The sequence below is a fragment of the Rhea americana genome, unplaced genomic scaffold (assembly GCF_003343005.1).
Source record: "Rhea americana isolate MKP2758 unplaced genomic scaffold, rheAme1 scaffold_123, whole genome shotgun sequence".
Lineage (NCBI taxonomy): Eukaryota > Metazoa > Chordata > Aves > Rheiformes > Rheidae > Rhea > Rhea americana.
Window position 1 is genome coordinate 1,672,237 of NW_028185295.1, and position 27,372 is coordinate 1,699,608.

General features: G+C 38.0%; 1 protein-coding gene across 1 annotated transcript; it reads left to right on the forward strand.

Moving 5' to 3' along the window:
• Nucleotides 1–5: 5 nt before the first annotated feature.
• LHCGR (luteinizing hormone/choriogonadotropin receptor) lies at nucleotides 6–26,140 on the forward strand (the record flags this gene model as incomplete). The annotated part of the gene is made up of 11 exons (XM_085325819.1): nucleotides 6–49; nucleotides 8,349–8,420; nucleotides 11,543–11,617; nucleotides 13,999–14,073; nucleotides 14,584–14,658; nucleotides 14,745–14,822; nucleotides 17,653–17,721; nucleotides 18,384–18,458; nucleotides 19,342–19,527; nucleotides 21,808–21,888; nucleotides 24,892–26,140. Coding segments are annotated over 11 exons (2,079 nt in total), but the record flags the coding sequence as incomplete, so codon positions are not given.
• Between the last annotated feature and the right edge of the window lie 1,232 nt (nucleotides 26,141–27,372).

Consider the following 27,372-nt stretch of genomic DNA (forward strand, 5'->3'; position numbering starts at 1 on the left):
TGCGCTGCCCGCCGCCGCCGCAGGGGGCGCTGCCTACGCCCGCCCGCGCGTAAGTACCGCGGGGGGTCTGAGGGGCTGCGCTCGCGCCCGCCGCCCAACGGCCGCCGCCCAACGGCTTCTGCCCAACCGCCGCCGGCGCTCGGGGACGCGGCCGCAGCCCGGGGCGGGCGGAGGGCAGCGCGCGGGGCGGGCGAGGCCCGGCGCGTGCCCCCCGGTAGCGGCAGCCTCCCGGGGCGCGGGCGTCCCCGCGCTGCGGCGCTGCGTGAGGGAACCGTGGGCAGGCGGGTCGCTCCAAGGGTGGCACCGGGTGACACCGCCGTGTCACAGGCGGTGGAAGGGCGGTTGCTTTCACAGCGCTGTGAGGAGCGGTGGAAGCGGGCTGTGGGCACGGCAGTGCCTAGCGGTATGTTTGCGCTTCGTCTGTCCCGCCGAGGTGAGACTTCATGTTTTGCTTCAGTCACGTTTCCGATATTGAAACATATCGTGCACAGACTGAGAACTTAAGGTCCGACGAGACTTCAGAGCCAACAGGTTTCTCTTTAAGATGCTGATCCTTTCAGGACAATTTCTTAATAAAATGTAGTGTTCCCAAAGCTGTGTGAAGGATGTTGTATCCAACCAGACTCAGTTATAGAAGGAAATGGTACAGTTGTCTGAACTTTCTGTATTTTCCTGCTCTGGCACAAGGCAAAAACTGCCTTTCTTGTTCCGAAAAACATATAGGGCCCTTAGTGGTCTATACAACCTTAAGGAAATCATATTAAAAGCTGATACTTGGTCTTGAACCTGCTATCAGTTCTCTTTTGTGTTTTTCTTTTACATATCCATCTGAGTTGTTGCAGCCTCTTATCCCAAAGGCTGTGCAATTTTAAAGCCAASTGTGTTAAAGTGTCTGAGTCATTCTGCTTTTTGCCCATTTTTTTGAGGTTCAACTCATTGACAAATTCATGCCTAATCTGTTTCCCACTCCAGCAGCAAAAAACTTGCTGTGAGTTTTGGCAGGTTTTTGGATCTCTTTAAGGTGGTCCATCATATCTTTCTGCCTAATGCTCCATGGGGAACTGGGATTAAATTAAGCTGAAAGTGAATCACGGACATTCACTCCCTCCCTTCTTCCAATACTGATCGTACTCCCAGCTGATGATCGAGTAGAACAGACCAAATCCTTGATACACCTATGTGTGCAAGTGCTGGGCTAGTGCATATAGGTTGAATTTCAGCACTAATGCTCTAAACAACCATGGCGCCAAAATCTGGGTTTAGACAGACAACAGATAGTGTAGTTGCCATTCTTGGATCCCTGAGTTATCTGCAGCAATTGAGCAGGGTTTGTCTTATTATGCCTCTTTCTGTAACAAAGCTGGTGTTTTCCATTTTCATGTAATTTGTTTGTAAATTTGACGTGCTCTTGAAATTCCCCAGGGATGATACTATCCCTGGTCTTCTCTCTCCTTTCTTCTCTACTTGAGAACTGATATAAACAAGAAATAGTAATTTATATAAGCTTTTGAATTGTTTCTCCAAAGTCAATTTTTAGAAATGTCTCTGCCTTGAACTAGTTTTCTCATCACTTTCTTGTGTTTAGTGTCAGAGAAAGCAGAGCCTCTCTACAGTTATTTTAACTACCACATTTCTAGCAGTCTTCTTAGCATGTGCAGAGCAGGCACTGGATCAGTCACATCAAGGATTCCAGTAGCAGAAACAAATGGGGACATTAGTTTTTGCACAGCTTCAGCATTTTTGTTAGGACAATGCACAAAAAGCCACATCACAGCTCAGATTTTGCTCCTTTCCCTCATTGCAGAGAGAGGTTATCAAAAGCTCTAAACTTGTGTGGGTTTTCTTTACTTGCTTTTTAAAGGTTTACTCTTTCATTTTTTCTTTTTCCATCTGGTGCCCCAAGAAATTACCACATTCCAACTCGGGATGATCCAGGTCAAAATAGATAATAGGCTGTCAGTTATACTGCACTCAAATCAACAGGGCTAGATTATGTGCAAGAATAAGGGAAGATTTTTTCCCTTCAGCCTTTAATATAACATTTAATCTTTGTTCACAAAATCCAATCATGTATTAGGCTGGTCACACAGTCAGAAAAGTGTTCAAGACTCTGCTCAATAGTCTTATAAATGTAATATTTATCCTCAAACTTAAAAAAAAATCCATCTATCTTTCAGTCTGCATTTGCGCAGACACTTCCAATTCCTGGAAATGCTTTTTTCTCCTACTCTGCATCTCCTCAGAGGGTCCCCACTTTGGCTCAAAAAGTGCCAGATCCTTTCTGCAGGCCAGTATTGTCTGTTCCACAGTGCAGCTCCCCCAGAAACACATGAACATCAGACGGTACAAACTCTCCCCATCCCACTGTTTCTCAGAACCAGCAAGCAGTCACTGTGTGACATAGCAGTCCCACAGTTAGAAAGCTGGTCCAGAGTGGCATATATCCGTCCTGCTGCCTACTCTGGCTAGCAGCTGGGACACCAGCAGAAGTCACTCCCATGAAACTTGCTGTCAATAGGATGGATCCAGTTGGTCATAACTGCAGAAATAACCTCTCCAGCTGCTCTTGAAAGGAAAACACTGCTCTGAGTTGAACAGAACACCCTTAGGACTATGATGCTCTACAGTTCTGCCATAAGTACTGGCAAAAGCTAGAAACCACTAGCTAGTCATAAAACCACTGACACAGGTATACTGCCCACAGTGGAAAATGAGCATACCGGTACTGCATTTTCTGCTTTTCACAACACAAACATAATAGGGAGGTATCAGAGGGGCAAATGATCTCGTCATTTAAGTAGAGCCAGCAGCTGTTTGAAGGACTATGCTACACTAGCAGCAGCCCAGGATACAGTGAGCACCACTAGGTATCTCACTGTCCTGTTTTGTAAATTCTTCAACTGCTATGACTCCTGCTTTCAGGCCTCATCCAACCTGATTTATAACAAACCTGGAAATATACAATTAAATTTCCATTTCTTTGCAATTTTTAATAGAAAGCATACAATTCAACATACAATTGCAAAACTATACCAATAAATGTAGTCTAACCCTACAGATACACATGAATTCTCTTTTTTTCGGTTCTTACTGCATTTCTTTTACTTTCCTTTTACCTCTTACTTTGATCTTCATATAGCACCTTCTTATGCCCTCAGCTGTTGTTTCCCTCTCCCTCTTGTTCTTTTGTCCCATAAGGCTTTTTGAGTCTTATTATTTTACTGATGCTCTGTCTTTCCATGCTTTACCAATATCTTTTTAGCTCTCTTCTCCCTCTGCATAGTTCTGTGTAAGAGAGTCAAAGCCAGAGCAAGTTACCTTTTGTCACCTATTAGTCCTGTTTGTACCTATGTGTACCAGAAGAATTGTGAAATAGCGCTTACAAGTGCACTAATAGTTTTGGAATAAAATACTATTCTGGATTGTTCCAATACAGTTCCTGGGATGCTGCTCCATCATATATCTAGGTCAGGCTTTGTGCAAACCCTAATTTTATATTCTTTCTTCCCTTGAAAGTCAAGTCTTTCCATCACACCTCCTCTAAATGCTAATTTTCCCAAATTTGGCATGACTAAGACTGCTAACTAAGACATACCTTTCAAGTTCTTAACAGATCCTTTATTCTCCTGTTCTTCTTGCCATTATTTGGAAGGCTTTTCTACTTTGCTACAGATTTTTTTTTTTTTTTTTTTTTGCTAAGTTCTAACTCCTCATTAACAAAATGCAACAAATCCTGGGCTGCCCACATGTTTACATTGGTGACACTATAGCATAAAAACTCAGAGAAGTCCAAGTTACCAGTATGCTGGGTCAAGAAAATAAATGTCAAAATGTAACTCCAGCTATACTCATGTAATTCAAACCCTGATGCCAAAATGCTCTGTGCTTACAAATCTCCTTTGGATAATTTGTTACAGCTCAAGCATAAATTCTCTAGGGAAATTTCAGTAGTTTTATTTACCTGAGATATTCTTCCCATGGATTCGTTCTATCCATGTCATGTTGTTGCTGGGAGAGTTTTCAAAATGATTAGACTTCCACAGGTTGCAGAATTAAGTGGTTTTCATGGTCTTGAATTGATCATATTTTTCTCAGGCTCATGTTTCTAATTTGGATGTTACAGAAGCACTCTAGAAACTCCATTATCTAGACACCTGCGTATGCCATTTTGGCTATAGCAACTATGCATCTTCTAAACCTCAGCAGAAAAATAATCTTTGGTACACCATTATATTTTGAAACAAAGCATTCTTTTTCTTCTTTTGAAGTCTCCTAGTGCATATACATACTTTTATTTGTTTAGTAAAGTCTAAATGAATAGACATCCAACTCCAGTTATTCGGTAACTGGCATTGGATACCTAAAATGTTTATGACCCTTTGAAAATCTCATTTCACAGTAGGGTTTACTTTGTTGTGTCAGTGTATGCACCTGTATGCAGGGCTTCTACATTATCATGAGTTACACCTGAATACTTTCAAGCTGCAAATCTGGAACTGTTGAGCAAAAGCCTGAACAAATGGACATTTTTATGGTATCTTCATTGTGGACATATTTGACTCTCTTGGATTGCTAGAGGAATGCAGTTTCAGGGCCAAAGCATCTCTAATAGAAGAGAATCTGTCACTCATCATCACCTAGTTGAAAGTATTCTTTGGCTGTTTATATGATACCCAGCATCATATCTAGCATTTCAAGTAGATAAGGCCCAATATACAAGGCTTTAAAAAAAATCAATGTCAATACTTTACATTGCTTCCAGAAACTGATAAAAATCCAGGGAAAAATGGTGGCTTTTCAATCTTGTTTTCAATCAATATTTTCAGTTCTTCTGAGTTGAGTTCAAGGATAGAACAGAATAAAATTTTTGCCACTCTCAGCAAAGATCTACTTTGTGCATTCACCTTAATGGGCTTAGAATTATAGGTAGTCCTGCAAAATAGCAATTGTAAAATACAACAGTCAACCCAGCTACAGTAACACATTCATACCAGTTGCTACAGGGACAGTGAGCTTTTTTTATTGGTTCAATTAATCACTTTTTTCAAAAGTTCAATCTCTTTAATGCAGAGATTTTATAACGCAGAGATTTTATTTACCAGTGTGAGTGAGTTGAGCTTCGATTCTTCATCAACAGAACTGAAAGTGGTCATGCGGTCTTTGTGCATCTGGGCTTCCCACTAGCTTCTCTTGGACCCCCAAGTCTACATGGTAATGTTAGAGCAGAAGTATACCTTATAGTAGGTAAAAATAGCTTATTGTCAAGTTTAGTCAATTTGCCTCTGTTTTATCTCAGTATCAAAAAAGGATGAACATAGTTTTATGCCAGTGTATCTTTGGAATAGGCCACTCTATAAACATTTTCTGTAGAGCTCTTACTGCTACATCTATACATTTACTGGAGTGGAAATAGAGGTGGTTTGTGCTTTGCTTGTCTSTCATGGTCTCTACTGGCTACAGTATTCCTCGTAATAGGAGAATAACCATTCCTATGAAAAATCCACTCTAAACTAATGATTTCAAAACAAAATGACAGGAAACAAAAGTTGGCTGAAGGGAAGGACAGCATTTTAGTTACCAAGCAAGGAAAAGGTATGATGCCATTCCTGTCTCTCACGTTATTTTTGGATAGTCTCATATACCTTTAGCCTGGCAATTTCAAACCTTAGTGCATAGAATTATACATATATGTGTGTGTGTGTGTATATGTATATATATATATAACTCTATATGCATACACACACACACACACACACACACACACACACACACAAATCAAGCTACTTTTTCAAGATATAAGAAATGCAAGGGACTATCAATGCCAAAAAAAGCTGATTTTCTCTCCATGCTTTTCTGCCTTTCTTTACTGGATGCCAATTCCAAGGTTAAGAAGTTTGGCACTTACTATCTTGGGCTGCAGTGCTGTCAGTTGTAAAATGAAAGGAGTAAGTACAGGGATATAAGTTACAGTGTGTTAAGTATGAAAGAAACATTATAGTTCATCAAAAAAGTTCATCCTGTGACTAAATACCATGTTCCAAGCTGGTATCGGTAACTTGTATTAAAAATGTGTACAGCCTTCATTTGAGGGCTATGCTGGTAGGATAGAAAAGTTAGAAATATGGAAAAAAAAATCTTTGTAGTTGTATAAAACTCGTTTTGTTCTTTTTTTGTCAAAAGCTTCCTCGACTCTGAGAGATGAATAACTGGTCACATCTGAGTGTCACAATCTGAGTGCTATCAGAAAAAAATCAATATTTAATTCCTGCCAGTACCTGCTTGAGTTTCATTCTGTGCTATCAAAGACATCAGTCATGTTCAGTAGCAGAGACTTCAACACATGAGATAAGGCCTAGCTTTACTGTGCTTTGGAAAAAAATCAAGCCTGCAACAAGCAGAAAAAATTCCGTTAACCTAAATGCTTATACACAGGCTGGATTTGGCTCAGCAAGCTAAACGATCTTCTTCAAAATGTTTTGAGTATAAAAAAATACAACTAAATGAACATGTTGCTGTTTAACACAGGCATAGTTTAAGATACAAGCCGCAAACGTAAAGTGGACAAGAAAAATGGTAAGAACATCTTTCACCTTTTCAGTGAATTTAATATATCTTTACCTATATAGAAGTGTATACTGGTGTTTAAACCAGAATTCAGAGGTTTAAGAGAGCGGTCCAATTATGAATTGCCGCCTTCTTTTGTTCTGGCTGTTTTGTGAGATGTTTAATGAGACTAGGTAATGTCAGTGCAGATGAGTTCACAGTTCCAACTATCAAGGTGAACTCACAAGAATTAAAAAACAAGAATCAATAAAGTTGAAATACAGAATGGATTAAATGCTGTCATGCATTTTAAGTACAGTACGTATTAAAGTGTGGGTTCATCCTACTTAAATTTAGTCACATAACTGAGGTGGCTAAGTTAGGAGCACTGTTAGCATAGGCTTTCTGCAGTCAGTGGAGAGGAACAGGCACTCCGAGGGGAGCAGATCAGTTCTAGGCTTCCAGGGTTATGAAGGAGCAATCTCTCAATTGCCGCTTTTTCTTTCTTTCTGAAGTTGTTTCCCTGTTGGCTCAGAAAATTGATTCCTACTGCAGGATTCTCTGTACATTTCAATCCTCTGAGTGGCAATACATTTTTCAAGAAATATAACTTAATTTTGTTACTCATGTAAACAAAGCTGCTTCAGGGACTACATGTCAGCATCTGTCAAGACAGGTATGACTCAATCATAAGAGCATCACAAATGTATACCCATGTTAGTACCTCCAGATTCTTAACCTCAAGACAAATGTATGTGTGACAGCCTTCCACTATACTGTGTATGTATAGCATATATATATGTATACACACACGCACATATACACATATATATGTAAACACATATATATGTATATACAGTTATAAGTTCTTAAACATTTTTAGTTGTCTTCATATAAAGGATTATGACAACAAATTGAAAAAGAAAGGTTTATGAAGAGCATGGAAACATTTTAGTCAAAGACCTTGACAAGTGTTTTTAAGAATGGGAAACAAATGGTATTATTAATTAAAAAACAAAACAGAACAATTATCTGTTTGGACAAAGATAATGTCTTGAAATATGTTAAATATTTTCCTATGGCCATTATCAGGGAGAGTGTGGTCATGGCTAGATAAATTGGCCTGTAAAAGTACTGGGATGACTAGAATGTGGAGCAGAGTGTTAAAATATAGCTGTACCTTCCACATCATTAACTTTCAGTGAGGAACAGAGTAATTACAAAAATTAAAAAGAAAAATATATTCTTGCTTTTAATCAGCAAGCCACACACACACACAGAGGTCTGATTTGGATCTGTTTTGCATTTGTACATATCCACAGTATTGCCAGTGAAGTCAGGGTGCCACACTGCAGTATTACCGTGATACTACTGAGAGAAGAACATAACATGGTCCAGAGGATGCAAGCAAATACGTTTTATATAGCAACAGGAAGTTTTAAGTAAAAGCCACTTTTTCTGAGGGACTAACTTTAACTAGCCTCAAATCCTGAGGCTAGCATATAGCTTCAGTTGACTATTTCTGTAGCAACTCACTTCTGTTAGGCTATTATTTGTCTAATAATTTATGATTATTACCAGTTTGGCTGTCATGCATCTTAGCTTTGTACTGTTAAGGAAGTGACCCAATATCCTTAGAATATTTCACAGAGATCAAATCGATCTGGCCCCAAAGGTACAAAGAACAGTGGCTAAAATAAAGTGGCTTTCTGTTTGTTCTTTTTCTGCCCACTATAATGGTACATCTGTAAAATAAAGAAAACCCTATGCCTTAAAATCCTTTCCTCCCTCTGTTTATTTTGCAGATCATTTACTCATCTTTCTGTAAAAGTAATCCCTTCACATGCCTTCGAGGGACTTAGAGATGCCTTCATCATGTAAGTTGACAATGTTTTCCATAGACTTATCATTAATTTCTTGTAAGCAATTCCATCATAAACCTCCATCAAAAATAATATGTTTAGAATAATTGAAAATATGTTGCTAAAACATACTCCTGGAGGAAGAAATGGGGAAAGCATAAACATCGCATTTTTTTTTCTTCTAAGCAATATAATAGAAAAAGGTCTTTGAAAATACATGATTTTTAACAACTATGAAAGATAACAAAATACAACATTAATCATGTCCCAGAGAACCGGATATAATTTGATAATTGATCATAGGCACTTTTGAGTGGTAAAGCCRATAGATTTCTATCATAAAATGTTATCACTGCAATGATAGGTATAGTAGTCTATCATTATACAATTATGTAGTACCCAAATAAGATATTTTTTGCCATTTTACACCAAGAAATAAAACTTGATATCCACAACAGCACGTATTTATGAAGAAAAACAAAATCACACATCATGTTTTTAGGCTTATTGATGATAATAAACTTTCAAAATACAATAAAAAATACTATGCAGCTATAATTTAGTATTTTTTCACCTGAAGTTTCCAAACATTTGTCTTTGTCTACATTTTATCAGAAATAATTCCAATACTCACTGGAAGGTAAACATAGGCTTAAACATCTGCACGATCATTCATTTAGACTTCACCTTGCTAACTGAGTAGCCAAAACCTGCTTATACAGGTAGTTCTTACTGGCTGGAGTAATATATTAATTTCAGTGAGTAGTGCAGTTAGTAAAAAGCATTTGCATGGAAGGGAGCAACAGTGTTGAACCTCTTCTTTGATCTTTAAATTTACAATTTACAAGCACTGTGACTTTGCACATGAGGTCTTTGTTGCTTCCCCTCCCTTGGCTTTGTATCTATTTTATATCAAAGACTCAGATTAGAAGGCTTGACTGACCTATCTTGCCCTTATACTGTCATTATTCCAGCTGAAAGATGGCAGGTTTGGACTTCCATTATTTATTATTTTTTATTTATTGGCATCAAGCATTCACTGAAGGACAAAGTTCATGACAAAACAGTGCAATCCCGAACAGGGGATGAACTCTCACAGGATCCAAGTAGCCATTCAGACAAAGCCCGTTTCTATTCTAGGTGCACTTTTTAGACTTGTCTTCACCAATAAAAAGCACATAGTGTATCAGATRTAAAAATATATATTAGATGTTACATAATTTCAAAGAGAAGAAAAGAGAAAATAGGAAACCCTTTTGTAGTACGTTTCCAGAAGAAAAGGACTTGAAAGATGAGGATAATGCAAAAGCCTACATAAACTCAGCTAGACGAGTTTAGCTTTTCATGCTCGTTGATTAAATATTTGTGGCCAAATTGTAAACTTATGTTTTTCTGTAGCTCTAGTGAGTAGGAAGCAAAATAAACTATGTCCCTACGTATTCAACTACAATAAAATATTATAGTACAATCCAATGGCACCATATTCTTTTATCACTTTTATCCTAATGATTAACAAGAACTTACCATTTTCAAATGGGAGACCAATTTAAATCTACAGACTTTTTCTTACCTATGTGATTTGATGCTAAACCTTCCTGAACTGCATGTATAACCTGCTCTTCACAGAGAATGTTTTGTTCATTGACATTTTCCCATACATAAAGGGAATTTAATTGATTTCTGTGTTCTTTTAATCTATTTCTCCAAGCTAAAAGCATAGAAATCAATGTCTTTGGCTGAAATAAATCTATATAACACTTCATAATTTTATTGAGATTCAGTGCTACTTCTAAAAATGCGTATTTTTAAATTATAAATCTCTAAATCATCTATACGGCAACTCATCACCAACTGTAAATCAACTGATAAATTATTCTCACTGTCATAAGGCATTTAGACATCAGTAAATGAGAAGCCAGTGGCAGATAGCAGGGATCACGTGGAAGGACTGCAATTCAGACCCCAGACCTGAAGAAGTCTTTCACTTTAAGTTCTGTAAATAGTCACTAGAGTCCAGTCCCTCCCAATGCGTAACACTAAGCTCATAAGTCATAGATGACCAGGCACTCAGCAGACTACTTGTTCCACATTCATTTTGCATTCACAGATACCTATTGCAATATCAAAAATAAAAATCCACCCATAAAGTTATCTGCCTTTCTGATTATTGGAAAAATCATGTTTTTCTTCCGTAAGAATTAGATACATATTTAATACCTGATTTCTAGTATACATTCCATTTTACTACCACATATATGTATAATTTTAGCTTTAGTTTGTGTGCTCTTCCAGTCAATTCTATCTGGAGAAAATGCCGTTTTGAAGATCTTTTCCCCATATATGCATCAATATGTACTGTCTACTTTCTGGGGTCAATTTTGTTTAATGTCTAGAATCTTAATCTGGCAGGAATTCAGCAAGCATCAGATAAGTGTGTTTTTTTTCTCTATATGCAACACTGGCTATTCTGTAATACACGTGTGGAGTAGGGGCATCAGTACATCAAAATCTGACATTGCCTACAAAAACATTCATGTTGATCTGTATAATGATGAAAATAAGCCACTTCCTGCCAGTTTGCGTATACGTAATGAAAATAGCATTTAGATCCAAAAATTATTCCTAAAGTGCACTGAATGCATATTTGTGCATGTATATGCTTGTACATCTGTGGATTAGATGACAATCACTCTGACTTAACAGCATCTGAAGAATAATAAACATTACCTATATACTTGCCCATGCAGAAAAATTCAGTAAGTGGGACCAATCATATGAGCAAAAGGCTTGGACTCACTGTATTTATCTTATTTCTGGCCCCTAGTCAATACCTGATCTATAGTTTATTGAGAAAAATGGAGGTAGGCTGTTATGCAGATAGAGATTAAAAAGAGTTTGCCTATTTAAAGGTTAACACAGCAAAATGCTGATCACTCTCAATCCCTACTGGTATAGGTTCTCAAGATTTCTGAGGTGAGACATTGACACTGCTGCAAAACGAGGATTGTTTGGGATTTTTTTTAGCAAATATATATATATAAATATATATATATAAAAGAAAAATATAAAATGGAAAAGTGATTTCTAGTATTTCTTCCACTGATTTATTGCTTTGTGTCTGCCTTTTCTTGTTACAGTGAAATCTCTCAGAGCGACTCCCTAGAAAGAATAGAAGCTAGTGCATTCGACAGCCTTCCCACTTTGTCTGAAATGTAAGCATCAGCTGAAAAAAAAAAGAAAAGAAAAGAAAAGAAAAAAAGAAAAAAGAGTTCTATGTTGTCCATGTTGTAATTTAGGACCCCCAAGAAGGAGTAAATAGCAGAGAAGTATTCCTGGACCAAGTCTTCCTATCTTATTTCAGTTGGCTTTGGATTAGACCTATAATGAGAAACATTTCTCGCCAAAGTACCGTATAAAATAGGGAACACTTTATAAAGTCAAGCATTGGAGATCTAAATCATGCAAACACATCCATCTATATAAAGTTCCATTCCCTTTAGTGAGCTCAATGGCAGTAGTGGAGCTCTGTATCTACTTCTACTGCTAGTGTCTAGCCTTCTAAGCACAAAAATAATTTGAGATGACAACAGAAGAGAAAAATTTTGAGATGTTACTTTCCTTTTGAAGATTCACTTTTCAAAGCCCTATAATGTTTAAATACATCTGCTTAGTATGCAGAGCTCTTCTTTTGAGTGCTAAAATATTACTCAAACAGAACATGTATTGATTTAAAACTTGAACTGCATAGCACAGGCATCTAAGAGAGTGTAGTGTTAAAGCACTGACTAGGAGAATGTTCTGAAATATTTTGTGAAATTGGAAACTATAAATCTGATAGGGTACTTCGTTACTGCCTTTTTCCACACAGTACAGTCAGTGATTGGCTTAAAAATGGTGCAACTGAGTGCAGACAAACCTGTCTTTTTTTTTTCCTGCTTTTCTCTTCATAAGTAAATTACATTGAAGCCAGTTATTTGCTCATATAAGCAAGAGATGCAGATTTGTCCAGCTCTTACTGGGTCCAACCCCTGTTAGAATGAGTGGTGGGTTTAAGTATGGAATAAAAGATTTGGTCTGCTGTATTCACATACAGTTCATAGATAGCTTGTTTTTTGCCTGTCTTCCAAAACAACAAACTAAACCATACCACTAGGAAATAGGAAACTAGAAAGAAGATGTGTTTAAATCTTGAATGTTCAACAGGTCACTGCAAGGGCCTGATGTCCCAAGCTGCACTCAAGGGTATTTTCAAAGGATAATCAGGGTAGGTAGGTTCAATGTAGTTCTTGGATTTGAACTCCTGTTGCAAATTCATCTGCTAAAACCTATTAGTTCTGTAAATCATGCATAGAGAGGGAGCTGGACTAGAGCCTTCATGCTTTTGTGCCAAGACTTGTGCCAAGATTCACCAGATAATCAAGGAGCACTTTCTGCAGCTACACTGAGAGGGTCTGTCATGTTCTGTGGGCAAGCACCAGCGAACAGTACTTCTCATACACTTATCTCCATTTCCACTTGAATCTCCAATATCTGCAGATCTAAGCAAAAATCTGGTGGAATGTCACCTGAGATCTGGTGCTACGACACCACTCTAATAATGTCCGTGCTGTCCTAACAATTTAAACCATCTGAGGACTTGCCTTTCTTGGTGAGGCAAAGCACTGTAACATAACGGAAAGTGAAGCTGATGCAAAAGGGTATGATTGCTGGGCAAGGACCAGGGACACACACAGATATGCAAAGAGTTTAGGTTCCTTGCTTAGCTATACCTCTAAGATCAAGTTAGAGGCACTTTCGTCATAATGGTATATTGTAAGAATTAGTGGCATTGATAACTCATGTTATGGAGTCCAGCAGCAATAAATTCATCTGCCAAAGTGAAACAAATCCACAGCTCCTCAATTAGGGTTTTACTTATTCTTTTTAGCCTAGAATCACAGGATTTTAAAGTCAACTATGTTCCATTTCAGTGTGTACGATTTAGAAGAATAAGATACAAAATAGCAATTGGTGCCCTTAGCATCGGACAAGGAACTACGTCTTGCATACCTGCCTAGTTCTAGGCTGTGTAAGGATCCACTGCAGCTACTACCAAAATACCTGACCCAAAAGGCACTTTGTAAAGATTCAAATTGGTAGGTTCTAATATAGGATCGACCTGAATGTGGCAGATTATTTGTTTGTACTGTGCTTGTGCCTCTGAACCTCCAAGATGGAGCAGAACTGTATTGCATTAGGCATGCTACAGACACAGAACATAATGGTTCTTGTCTCAGAGAGCCTGCAGACAATGGCAGATTGCTAACTCACACCCATAAACCAGATACTCCAATTGAATAAAGCGATGCAGTGAATCATGTAAATTCAGGAGCATCTTTTGTTGCTCATTCAACAAATATAACTTGTTTTTATTAGCAATACTGCTTTAAAATGTGCTTATAGCATATTTGTAGAATGTTTGTTAGCAATGTAAGAGCCTTCTCTCATACTCTGCGTTTGACTGTTTTCTGAAAGCCCAATTGCTAGCAAAATTCAGGTCCTTCCAAAATACATAATGATTACATTACTGAAGTGTTTTTTTTCCTCATTACAGATTAATCCTGAACACAAAAAATCTGTTACACATTGAAGATGGAGCATTCAGAAACCTTCCAAGGCTAAAATACTTGTGAGAGTTCTGTTCCTTTTCTGTTTCTATTCTTTTTCTGTAAAGGAGATAAATTACAGAAAGGAGTATGAAGAAAGAAGAAGCTTTTCATGCACTACAGCACACTGGAAGTACATGCCTCATTTACCATAGCTTTAATGTGCAGTTAACCAGTTGTGAGATCTTTTAATAGGCATAAAAATCAATTAACCTAGGGCAGACCAATAATGGACAAAACGATAGTAAAGTGTGCTAATTAATTCTGGTATGCGCTTATTTCTAGAATAAAGCTTTCAGATTTACAAGATACTATGCAAAGAGGAGTAACTAAAATTCTCTTCTTTATGCTTAATATAGAGACAACATACACAGCTGCTTGATCTTACAAAAACAATTGAAGCTGAATTAAAAATCATGTTTTTCCCTCATATTTTAAAGTACTGTTAACTTTGTACTTACAGAGTTGGCTTCTTGTTGCATTCTAGTCTTGAAAGTTTTTCTCCTGTAAATCACAATTATGCTTTTCTCTAGGAGCATTTGTAATACTGGAATAAGAGAATTTCCAGATTTGACGCAGATCTTCTCATCAGAAGCTCATTTTATTTTGTAAGTGGAGACCCAGTCTAACTCAATATGAGTCTTACCATCTTGCTCCTGTATTGCTGACAAAAATACTGTTTTTCTTCCCAAAGGGAGCTCTGTGATAATTTGCGTATGACAACTATACCCCGAAATGCTTTCCAAGGGATGAACAATGAATCACTAACACTGTGAGTAAAACAGTCATAGTTCCAGTTCCTTCTATTAAGGTAATACTTCTGTTTGAGGAAAGTAGCTCCACTTTATAAACTTCTTGAAATTAATCCCTCTACAGTATATGCCTGGAACGCAAGTTAAATTTGAAATGCTTGGGAGGTAGAAGGTTGCTTTCCAGCTAATAGCTTTTATGGATATTCTCTGAGCAGAATTTTTTTCCTAAGGCTAAATTCACTTAGGAGAAAAACTATGAAAAGGAATCCAAGTCCTCATCTTCCATAGAATGTTGTTTTTAAAATTATTGCTATCAGGACATAAACTCCAAAAGCTACATTATATGTCAAAGTCTGTCTCTTTCCCTCAGGGATGTGGTCTCTCGAACAGTACTTTCGGGAATAGACCAGACTAATACCAGTAATCTACGCTCTAGCTGGGAGGCTGAGCCAGCTTCTTGGCTACTAAAACAAGTAATGCTGCTGAACTTCAGGTGTGCAGGGTCCCAGCAGGACTTGCAGAAGCAATTGCCAGCTACTCTGGCACTGTAAGAAAAAGAAATATTGCATTTGTGCTTTATTTCCCCAGTCATCACTGGGAAATGGAATTCTACCCCTAGATGCCTTTTGGGGGTTTCTGCAGCAGTTTACCTAAAAATAAAATGTAGATGTAAGAATTTGGTGCATTTTACATTTGCCTCCTTTTCTCTATGAAAAAATTTGTGTGGGGGTCTAACAGTAATTTTATGGGGAATGAGCAGCAATATTGTAGTGAAGCCCTCAAACGGGAGAAAGCACACCTGATCGTTTAAGAAAAACTGGCCTAGTTCTCTACTGTCCTCAGTGACAAGTGCTTGGCAGCAATGAAATATTTTGCGTGTATCTGTGATAGCAGCAAGTTTCTTTCAAAGAGATCTTTGTGAGCAATGCGCTTGTATTAGCAAAGAGCAGGGAGAGACTAAATTGATACAAAATACCAATGCTTGTTATTACCATGATTTCTCTTTGCTCAGTTTGCTTGGATTCCTATAAGTCTCCACGCTAAGACTTTCCTTTTAGCAAAYTGTGGATTCGTTGCTACAACCATCTGTTAGAAAGGTAGGCTTAATGGTAAGTAAGATGCCACATCCAAGGAACAGGARAGCAGTAGAAAGCCAAGATGAGGTGTCATCTGCTGAGCAAGCAAAAACCTTATATGGATTTTGTAGTACGTTGGCCTCACAAAAATTTCTACTAAGAAATGCCCAAATATCAGATAATGCACGCTGAACCACCTCTCCACAGGATGTGCTTGAAATTCAGGTCATCTGAGGAAGGACCAACTGAACAATAGAGGGCAGCAGCAGGCCACCTGTTGTGTGTTGTAGCAACCAACAGTTAGTATTTCATGTGGATGTGGGAAGAGGGTTCATGGAGAATCAATACTGCATAATCATGGTAAATTTTAAAGAAATTACTAATACCCAACAAGCATATTGGAGTGCTGTCATATTGATGTGGTATTAAAACTAAAGTGCACTAGAATTGTAATTTACTTACTGTAAATTCATTCATATGAAGGTGTGAGCTGTAGTAAAATATGTGTTTTAAATGGTGCAGGATTTATCTTTTTAAAATAGAACTGAAATATATATTTTTGTGTGACTGAGATGACAGCTGGCCTTACAGTATGCTAACCCCAATTTGCTGAAGAGGTCACAGTGGATATCAATACATAGTTGATGCCACCTGTGAACTGGACCTTGTGTGAGCTAGCTGCATTATCAGTCCACTGTTGCTTCCAATTTCAGCTCTCCCAAAAGCATGTGTAAAAGTGACAACAAAACTTTTGTAGAGATAAAGGGTCATATATAAAATGCATCATTTTCTATTAAGGAAGAATATTAAAGGAAAAATATATACAAATGATTTTGGAAACATTAACTTAATAGCACAAATAGATTTTCCTCAGTGAAATCAGTCCCATAAGTTATATCTACGAATGAAGGAAAGTAGCTGGAATGTAGGTGCAGTCAGGCCCAGCCTCGAAGTTGTCTGGCTCCCACTATGGGGAACGAAGAAACCAGGTGGACACATAGTTTCCCTATGCAAAGCAGGGGACAGCTAAGTTTCAATTCAAGCACAATTCAAGTCTGTCAGTATGCTGTGCAGAGCTCTGCTTTGTAAGAGCTGATAGTTCATTGAACATTGGACTATGGGTGACTCACCCCCTTCCTCTCTGCAAARCCATCTCTTGGGCTGTAGGAAGAAAAATCTATTCACAGAGGATTTGCAGTCCAGCACCATCTACTAGYCTTTAGAATAGCTTTCCATCTTATATTTCTCTGGCCTTTGCAATCTTGCATTTCTGTCTTCAATTTGGCACTGCTCCCATAAGAAGGATGGAGAGAAAAGGCACAGCCTAGCCACAGTCTGTTGAATTTGGGCAGCTTTCTGAGCTGTAGGRTACAGTCTTATGCTGAAACCACAGAATCTAGGTCTTCTGCTTCACACAGAGGGGTCCTGCATCCAGGTTGTCTTCATGCAAGGGTCTTGCATGGAATAATATCTTGTTTCAGGATCTCAGTACAAGGTAAGCACAGATAGGCACCCAGTTGCTCAGAGCAGGGAAATTCTGTACATAAGCAGAAGTTCTCTTAAAGATCTAAAYGATAAGCTGCAATTTTATTATAATTTCAGAATTATGTCAGTCATGCCTACCATATGCTGTGGTTGCCTATGTCCTTTACAAGCCATATCCTCTAATTATTAAAACAAATACAATTTTAAGAATTGAAACATGCAGTACAATAAAATAATCTTTTATTTTCCCAAGTGTTTTCCTTAATTTATGCATTTTTCTTATTTTTAGCAAATTATATAAAAATGGATTTGAAGATATCCACAGTCATGCCTTCAATGGGACAAAGCTGAATCAATTGTGAGTATGTTTCCCCTTCTCACTTTAAGACTAAATCATAATTCAATACAGTCAAAGGCTCATCATTCAGTTTAACTGGCCATATCTTGCATTTCCTGATTCCCATTAGAAAACTGCATCTTTTGGTGTCATTGACCTTTGCCACTAAATTGATCATCCTGCAATATTTACTGTTCTTGAAACATCATCCTTCAGAATGTTGCAGATATGAGAAAATCTTTTTAGTTACTAAAATATAACAAATTCTTAAACTTAGCAGTTGTGAAAAACTTGAAAATGTAGCCCAGACCCAGGAAACTTCATTTTATATTTTGTAAATCTTAATAATTTTTAATCAATCATCTCACATGCTCTGGGAGTAGACTCATGGTTTTGGCAACACTGTTACTCCATTTTTGTATGCTATTGTTTGTACATATTGTACACATTGTTATTGGTTTAAATTAGACTAAATTGGAAATGATTAGAATTAACTGTAGATCATGATGGTTTGAAGGCATCAGTGAAAGGAAAGGTCCAGTATGAAATATGTTTACTCTCAGGCCAGATGTTACAATGACAACTAGTGTGATGGGGAAAATGGTTAACAGGAAATAGATGGGAAGAGACCAAAAAAAGATCATTTTAAAACATAGAAGAGTTAACAATGTTTGTCTCCACAGAATTCTAAAGGACAATAAAAACCTCAGGAGAATACACAATGATGCCTTGAGGGGGGCCACAGGGCCAGACGTTCTGTAAGTATCAGACGACTTTATTATCTGATTTTAAAAGTGTCCCACATGAACTGTACTGTGCTAAGTAGACTACATCATTTCAGTGAAGAAGGGGCTCTGTTTTTCAATAGATACTGGATCTCTTACCTTCTACAAACAGTAAGACAGATCAGTGTGATACCATGAAATGTTGTGTGTTTTAATGAATATGTTTTAACTAATAACTGTTTAATTAAAGCACCTAAAGCAGCCCTTCAGAGCAAAAAAAAAAAAAAAAAAAAAAGAGAGAGAGAGAGAGCCAAGTGGATGTTCTTATTGTTAAGGTGGCTAGAGAGTCACATTCATCTACTTTCCGTGTCTTTCCCTGGCCTAAATAAAGAGCCTTCCCTTGCTCTATGCATGGCAGCTTTCAAAAAGAGAGGTTAGGGCACAACCCTCAGAGCGATGTGTTTCAATTTCCCCAGGACAGTGTGAGCTCCTTGCATAACTGGGGTTCATGTGTAAAAGAAAAGCATTTAAACTCCTGATTGAAAGTTTCATATTACCTAAGCATCATGCTCCGAGAACACCCACTAGAATAAGCTCTTGGGACAGATAGGCAGAAAGAGGCCAACTTTGTTGGTAACAGCTGGCCTTAGACATAAGACTRGGAGCCAGGAATTCATCAGTATCAAGCTGATTGATACCAATTCAGGCATGCCATGAACTTCAGTGTTCTCAGGGCTGGGCATCAGCTGAGTTCAGACAAGAAAGGAAAGAACACATGTCTATGTTGGGGATCAGGGGTTGTTGCTTTGTGGATTTAGACTTTTTTGAAGAACAGAGTCACTGTTATCCAACTTCRTGCTTTGTTGGTGTTTTTATAGCTATCAAAAGAAAATAAAATGCTGTCTTTATTTTTCAGGGATATTTCTTCAACAGCTCTGGAATCCCTGCCTAGTTATGGACTRGAGGCTGTTCAAGTCTTAAATGCAACATCATCTTACTCTTTAAAGAGACTGCCACCACTAGATAAATTCAGTAACCTGCTGGAAGCTGTTTTAACTTATCCCAGCCACTGCTGTGCTTTTAGAAATGTAAGGACAGAAAAGTAAGTCCAAATAGCACCATATTGTATTACAGTACTTCAGAAACTCCAAAATGGCAGTTCTGCTTTATTCAGCTCTCAGAACTTTGATTATCCTTATTCCAGTTACAAGAAAGCTGTGGAACATAGCAAGGCATCACACAAAACAACAAATCTCTGCTAAAGCCAGCAATCTTATTTCCACTTATTTCAGAACAGAAATTGATCTCATCCTGTGCCCAATATCTGCCAGCAGGAACATTATTCTAAGTTTGCTTAAGGCTTATATTTTTCTCAGTATTTCAATAAAAAAAAAGAAAAAAAGACTTCTGGTACATGGGAAATGTATTTCAAAAAAAAAAAAAAAAAAAAAAAAAAAAAAAAAAAAAAAAAAAAAAAAAAAAAGGAAGAAGAAGAAGAAGAAAAACCTCCTGTAGCCTTTAGCTATGCAGCTTATTTAACCACAGGTGATATGATGACCTTGTAGAAAATGCAGGCTTTCAATTACTCACCAAAATAAGTACCTGACACAACCTTAGAGAAAGAAGCTACTGAGCTTTCCAGTGCTTTTAAATATCAATAGGCAGTACTATTCTTTCCATTTCACAGTTGGAAAMTGTGGCACCGGGCTTTGCATCTGTTGATTTGGGAAAGACAATCTAGGACAACTGTGGCTAATTTTCTAGCGTTTTTGTTTCAGTAAATCAACTCTCATTTGGCTTTAGGCAGCCAAGGCCACTTCAAATAAGTTTAGTTGAGGCTGTGAGCATTCCACACTTCTAGTCTACATCTCTAATGAAGATAACAGAAAAGACATATTAAGCAGCCATTTCTGGGAAGTCCAATTCATGTGACTTGCCTACCATCATATAAGGATAGTGTTGTAGAGACAGGAACAGAATCCAGTTATTTGCAACAAAATTAGATATAACATTATGCTTTCTCTGCGTACATTATTTCACTACGGCTTCTACAGGAATAAAGCRAAGATCCTACAGTCGAGCTGTAGGAAGACACTTTTTCATATTTATCARTTGTTTTCTTAAGTAAATTGGGAAAAAAAAAAGTGGGGGAAACCCTCCAAAGCAGGAAACTATACTGTCCTCCAACTGGGGTATTAGCAGGGTTCAGACCACTTCCTGTGCATTACCCATCTGCACAACCCTGGCCACTGGAAGAACTCAGACAAGTAACAGACTATTAATTTATAGATGACCAGCTACTATAAAGGGATGAGACAGACATTTCTGCTGTTTTCATTGCTATCTGCTGATGCCAGCACAAGACTACGAAGACTGAGATCTCCTGACTTCAGTTACTAGGTTACAGAGGGAAGAGCCTTCCTGTGGTTACAGATTCTCATGGCCATGCAACTGCAGTCTGTTTCTGTCTCCAACTAGCTGCTTCTGTTGCCTTTTATTCTACATACATTCATCCTGCCCAGTTTTTACCAACCTGCCCCAGATCCCATTCTTCAACACCAATGAACTGTGCTATCAGGTCACTGAAATATGGTGATAAAGTCTTGCCTGTATCTGACCTGGCAAGCACATTCATTTAAGTCAGAATCATCAATATTAGAGAAATAAAAGTCTTAAAACTCAATATTCTTGAGACTTCTGGGGTGCAATACTGGTGTGCTCATTCATAGAGCCATGCAAGAGAGATGGAAGGTAGTGTTCAGTTCCCAAAACTTTCCTCCACTGGACTGAATGTGAAACAAAAAGCAGGCTATGGCACATTTTTTTTAAAAMTACAAGAAAAACAAATGCTGTTGTCATCCCATTATTTATAAGTATCAGATAGGAGTTTATCTTGGTATTTTAAAACCTTATTTCTCTTGCTATAAATAAAATTTTCTAAAAGTTTCCGATTCTCCTGAAAGTACACAAAAGAGCTTAGTGTTTTTTCAGGATYTTTCTACTGCCACAGCAAGGAGGTCAGACAAAGCAGTTTCCATCCATACTAGCAGAATACCTGGCCCATAATTTCAAAGCCTCAAAATCAGAGATTTTGGCAAATACATGGTCTTTCAATTTGTACTTCACAAATTGCTTTATTTCTAACATTTAAAGTCTACCAGCGGATCCTAAACATATTTTTGAAGTGAAGAATATCAGACCAGCTTTCCAGCACTTGTGAATAGATGTACTTCTCTAGAAGCCAGCATAGCTGCTACCATTTATTATTGCAGAGAATCTGTCCCATTTCAATATAGTATTTCAGTACAGTATTACAGTATATAATTTAGAATTTGATTGAAATCTAGACTGATACTCAACTTTCTTTTCATCCTTATTACAGACAAAATTCTTTGCTTTCCATTTTTGACAACTTCTCCAAAGAGTGCGAAAGCACCATGAGGAAACCAACTAATGAAATATTGTAAGTACCTCTCTGCRTTCAGAAGCTGGAAATAGCAAATACGCCCCCCCCCATATGCATTTTTGTAGTACAGCATGTCCTGTATTGCCAATTGAAGTCACCCTTAAAAGTTGCACAGTGATAATTTTACTATTGTTAAATCAAGATTTGTGATTTTGATGTTTCAAAAACAAAAAGTCTCATGTGTTGTACCCAGTCCAGCTTGAATTATGGAGTCTTTCAAAACAGTGATTAAATATTTGAGAACGCTAAGGGCCTACATGGACTTTTCCATGCCTGTAGATAACTGCAGTTGTGTGATTCAAAGAAGAGATGCCAATGTTAATAACTTTTCCTGATAGGAAAGATAATTTGTGTCAATGGTTTTCCATGGTTAAAAAAAAAAAAAAAAAAAAAAAAGGAGTTCTGGAGTTAAGAGAAATTTGATGACCTGAGACACTTGTTTTACCTGTTCTAATTATGTCCTTCCATATCATCACAATTCTGTTTGACAGTGTCAAGTGGGACCATAGGAATTGCTAATATTAAAACTATTGTTAATCATGTTGGCCATATTGGATGACAAAAGCTCTACACCAATATTTTATGGAAAAGTTTACAGATTCGCAATTGTATCTCCCTCTATAGCTAAATTGGAGATCTTGGGGTTTTTCCTCAGCTCTAAGATAGGGTCAGAGCATTGCAAAGCCTAGAAAGACAAAGTCTTGGTCACAAAATTCCAACACAAATACAGCTGAAATTCAACTGATCCACTGGGATAATGATTTCCTTGGGTCATGTTATATTTGCTGTTTGATGGTATTAGACCTTTTATAAAGCAAAAGCTGGTTTGATTCTCTCATTACCTTTTCTCCTTTGCTGTCTGCCTGCAACTCCTTTGATTGCCTCACTTACTCAATCTCATCAGCTGWACTCCCAGTTGCAAATCTGAGGCAGTTAAGGAACAAGTCAGTTGTCAGCAAGACCAAGAATATACARCTTCTGTCAAGGACAGCTTTTTAGGAGAAGCAGGGTGAGACAAGGAGGTAAACATGGAGATGTCCRTTGCATTAGGTCACGTTATAAAGGCAAGTCAAATGACACCCAATATCACTGCGACTGGATCACACAGATCACTAGTGCCTATGCCTGAGTTATCCTATGCTCCAGATGAGCATCTTTTGAACACCTCCTCTGCATAAATATTCAAGTCTATTGGATCCTGAAACTATTTGCTTTGCTAAGTCCCAATCCCAGCAATTCTCTGAGCAGAGGTCATAAGCAGAACTGTAGTCATTGTATTAAGCAAATGGAAGAAGGGTAATGATTCTGAAGCTGAAAGGCTGTAAGCAGAAAAGGTTGGGAACAACAGTAAAAATTAACTCAAAGTCCAGAGCTATTATTACAAAAAAAGAGCATGCACAAGACTGCATGTTTACATGGCCTCTCAGAAAAATCACATTTTTTTAACTAGTAAATAAACAGAGGCAAACAYATTCCCTGATCTTCCAGTTTAAGCCAAGCAAGTGAAAGCAAAACATGGGGCAGTTTTTCATGYAAGTAGAGAGCATTTAGGATAAGAACAGATTGGTACGTTCAATAGAAATACCTGAGAAGCAGCCCAGCTTCATTTGCCARTTAAGACCTTGATCCAGGAAAATAATTTAATGCACATATTTAGTTGAAGTGGAACTTTAAGCAGGTATTTAAATTGACCCACTGCTACCAATTCTCTGGATAGTTTCCCATTGAACACTAATGATTTTCATGATTGTGTAGTTGTGAAATCAGTACCTATTCTGGCAAGGAATCAGAAGGATACATGCTTGCTTTTAAAATGTTTTTTTTCTTTTGTAGGCTTATCCTCACATTATTAATGACSTGGAGATTAGAAAGATCTACTTTAAATATCTAAAAACATGTATAATTAGTCATTTCTTTTTCACTACTTTTGCTTCTGCATTTGCTATGCCAGCATCTGTCATTATTTGTTAACAGCTTATCTTATCACAGTGAAAGAACCTTTATACCTGCATTGTGTAGATATAGTCAAAGAATTACAGGATAAGTGGCTGGTGTATAGGAGGCACTGAGACCTAGAAGATAAACTCTATCAAATAATGCTATTGCACATCCCATGCTGCCCCGTGCCTTTCATAATGCTTACAGGTTAAATATGTCATAGTCTCATGTAAGTTGCTGTGCCCTGAAGGTTTTGGAACCTGAGAACTCTTTTGAACTCCAAAGTAGATTTTTCTCCTTTGCCCCCTCTCCGGTGTAAAGAGTGGTTAGATACTAGTCTCTGATAGTTTATATCCTTCTGGCCAGCCACAGCCTGCCTGCCCAGCAGCTGGCGAAGGACAACACATGGAAAGCATTGCAAGTGTTCTTCCCACTTCCCACCCTCGCATCTAAGCCATATTTACTCCTTGACTTGTTCAGTGCATTGGGTCCAGTATAACCTTGATATATTCCTAGCCATCCACATATTCTATCAAGTAAACTGTGCACCATTTCTCAATTTATAGTACTGCTAACATCAAATTTCTTAGCATTTCCAAAATCATACATAGTCTCAGGAATTTGTTCAGTAAGTGTATTTCCTAAGGAAGGTAAGGGAACACAGTTAAAATCCTTAGTTTATTTTAGTTAGGCTTCTTTAACTCTCTGATAAACCTATATGCAGAATATTTTATATTCCATCAATTCAAGTGTTACAATAGTTTGGACTGCACTCTGCTRGCATCATTAGATAGGTGGCTCACTTAGAAAGCAAACAAAATAAAGCACTTACAAATAAGTAAGTTCTAGAAAGCATTCCTCTGTGGCCTCTTCTGCTCTCCAAGTTTGCTATGCAAACAGAAGGCATCCTTACAAGACTTCATTATGTGCAAACACTCTGTAGAAACACATTAGAAAGTAACTGGTTTAAAACAACTTTCATCTGTTGTATTTTCTAAAAAAAATATGAGCAATATGTAACAAATAGTTCACTTCTATTTGTGGGGGGTTGTTTTTTAATAGTTATAGAGATGATTCTTACAACACATCGCTGTGGTCAGCAGAAAAGAACAAGTCCCCGTTTGCAACGGATGAAGAAAACTCTCCTTACAGCTATTCAGCTTTTTTCTATGAGAATGAAATGACTGGCTTAGATTTTGAGTATGACTTTTGTCAGCCTAAGATACTCACATGCACTCCGGAACCAGATGCATTTAATCCCTGTGAAGATATCCTGGGATACAGTTTTCTCAGAATCCTGATTTGGTTTATAAATATCCTGGCAATTGCTGGCAATTTCACTGTACTCCTTGTTCTGATAACTAGCCATTACAAGCTCACTGTTCCTCGCTTCCTCATGTGCAACCTCTCTTTTGCTGATTTTTGCATGGGACTTTATTTGCTCCTCATCGCTTCTGTCGATGCTCAAACAAGTGGTCAGTATTATAACTATGCAATAGACTGGCAAACAGGCAGTGGCTGCAATACTGCTGGCTTTTTCACGGTGTTTGCAAGCGAGCTTTCAGTGTACACACTAACGGTGATCACTGTAGAAAGGTGGTATACAATCACCTAYGCAATGCAGTTGGATCGAAAGCTACGACTAAGGCATGCTGTAGTGATCATGCTTGGTGGCTGGGTATTCTCCATTTTAATAGCAGTGATGCCTCTCTTAGGGGTCAGCAGTTACATGAAGGTCAGTATTTGTTTACCCATGGATATTGAAACAGCTCTTTCCCAAGCCTACATATTGATTATCTTAGTGTTAAATGTTGTAGCTTTTATTGTCATTTGTGCTTGTTACATTAAGATTTATATAGCTGTTCAAAATCCAGAGCTGGTAGCTGCCAATAAAGATACCAAAGTTGCCAAGAGAATGGCAATACTGATCTTCACAGATTTTACCTGCATGGCCCCCATTTCCTTTTTTGCCATATCTGCTGCCTTTAAAGTACCTCTCATCACAGTGACAAACTCTAAGATTTTGCTGGTTTTATTTTAYCCGGTCAACTCCTGTGCAAACCCATTTCTGTATGCAATTTTCACCAAAGCATTCCGAAGGGATTTCTTTCTGCTGATGAGCAAGCTTGGTTGCTGTAAAAGCCGAGCAGAGCTTTACAGAATGAACTATTTCTCTGCTTACACCTCCAACTGCAAAAATGGCAGCTCAGCTACAGGCCCCAGCAAAGCCTCACAAGCACTGCTACTTTTGTCAGCGTTAGAGAAGCCATATCCAGCGGTACGCAACAAGACATCTTACAAAGAAAATTAAACTGGAGTACCAATAGGTCCTGCACTTTACAATGTCAGCTGTAATTATTCCAGTGACCAGGATTTATTTTATAGTATCTTGAACATTTTGCAATAAATAAAAGTGACAATCAATAATTCTTACACAACTGTCCTGAGGTTCAAATTAACATTTTCCGTTTTCTTTTGTTGTAACAGTAGATATGGAAGGTGATTATTAGGCAAAATTCTTGTTTGGGGGGGGAGATAGGGGAGCCCAAGAGTGGAGCTTTGCACCTCCCATAAACTGACTAGATTCTAAAGTACTCTTGAAGTTATGGGTGCTTCTGCTGAAAGCAGTGATTGTAGTCTGGCTCTTTTCTCTCCAATCTGCTTCCCTCGGGTATTTAGAGCCTGTCTGCTAGCTTTCATGACTTTTTTTTCACCTCTCATTGGTTGTGCTGGCATTGGTGGGTTGAAGAAAGGGGCATTAAACTTTATGGCTCCCTGCATTTCATCAACASAAACTCCCAACTGTATTCTTGATCTGGGTGTAGCTGGGTACAGCATTCAAGCAGTGGGTTGCAAAGATGTCAGCCATGGAGAGAAGTTGGCCTGCTGAACTTCTGTTACTAGCAGTTTCACAGTTTACATTAGATCTCAGACTGAGCTTGTGAGACGTGTACTTTAAAAAAGTTAGCCTGTACACCACTGTATATGATCTGGAAACGAGATGCACTAGCTGCAAAACCCCAATTACTCCATGTAGAACAACTGCATTTTGTACATCGTACATACACATACATATAAAACACAACCTATAAAGGTCCCTTCTCAGCAGGATAGCTGCTGCCTGCACAGATGAATAAATACTGCCTAGCTTTATCTCCAGCTACCATCTTGTGCATTATTTTCCGCTAGCCCCTCTCTGGCATCATCAAGGCCGGTGGCATTTGGAATGCCTTCTGGGGGCTCCTTCTCAGCACTCACAGTCCAACTCCATTTCCAGTTGCTTAAACAGAGCAGTAACTTCTCAGTGACTGTGTTTTCCCACAGAAATCTATCTTCTCTTTCACCATGCATTGCYTGATGCTAAGGAGATACAAATTTCTGGCTGTATTCCTAATTAAAGTAAGAGTTGAACATTCCTTTGTTAACTGCAATGTATTTACTCCGTTTACAGCAAGTAGGTTACCACTCTTAGGCAGTTCACTTGCCATAAGCTAACAACATACTAYATAGAAGTTGGAGAATTAGATCCGTAGGCTCTTACCT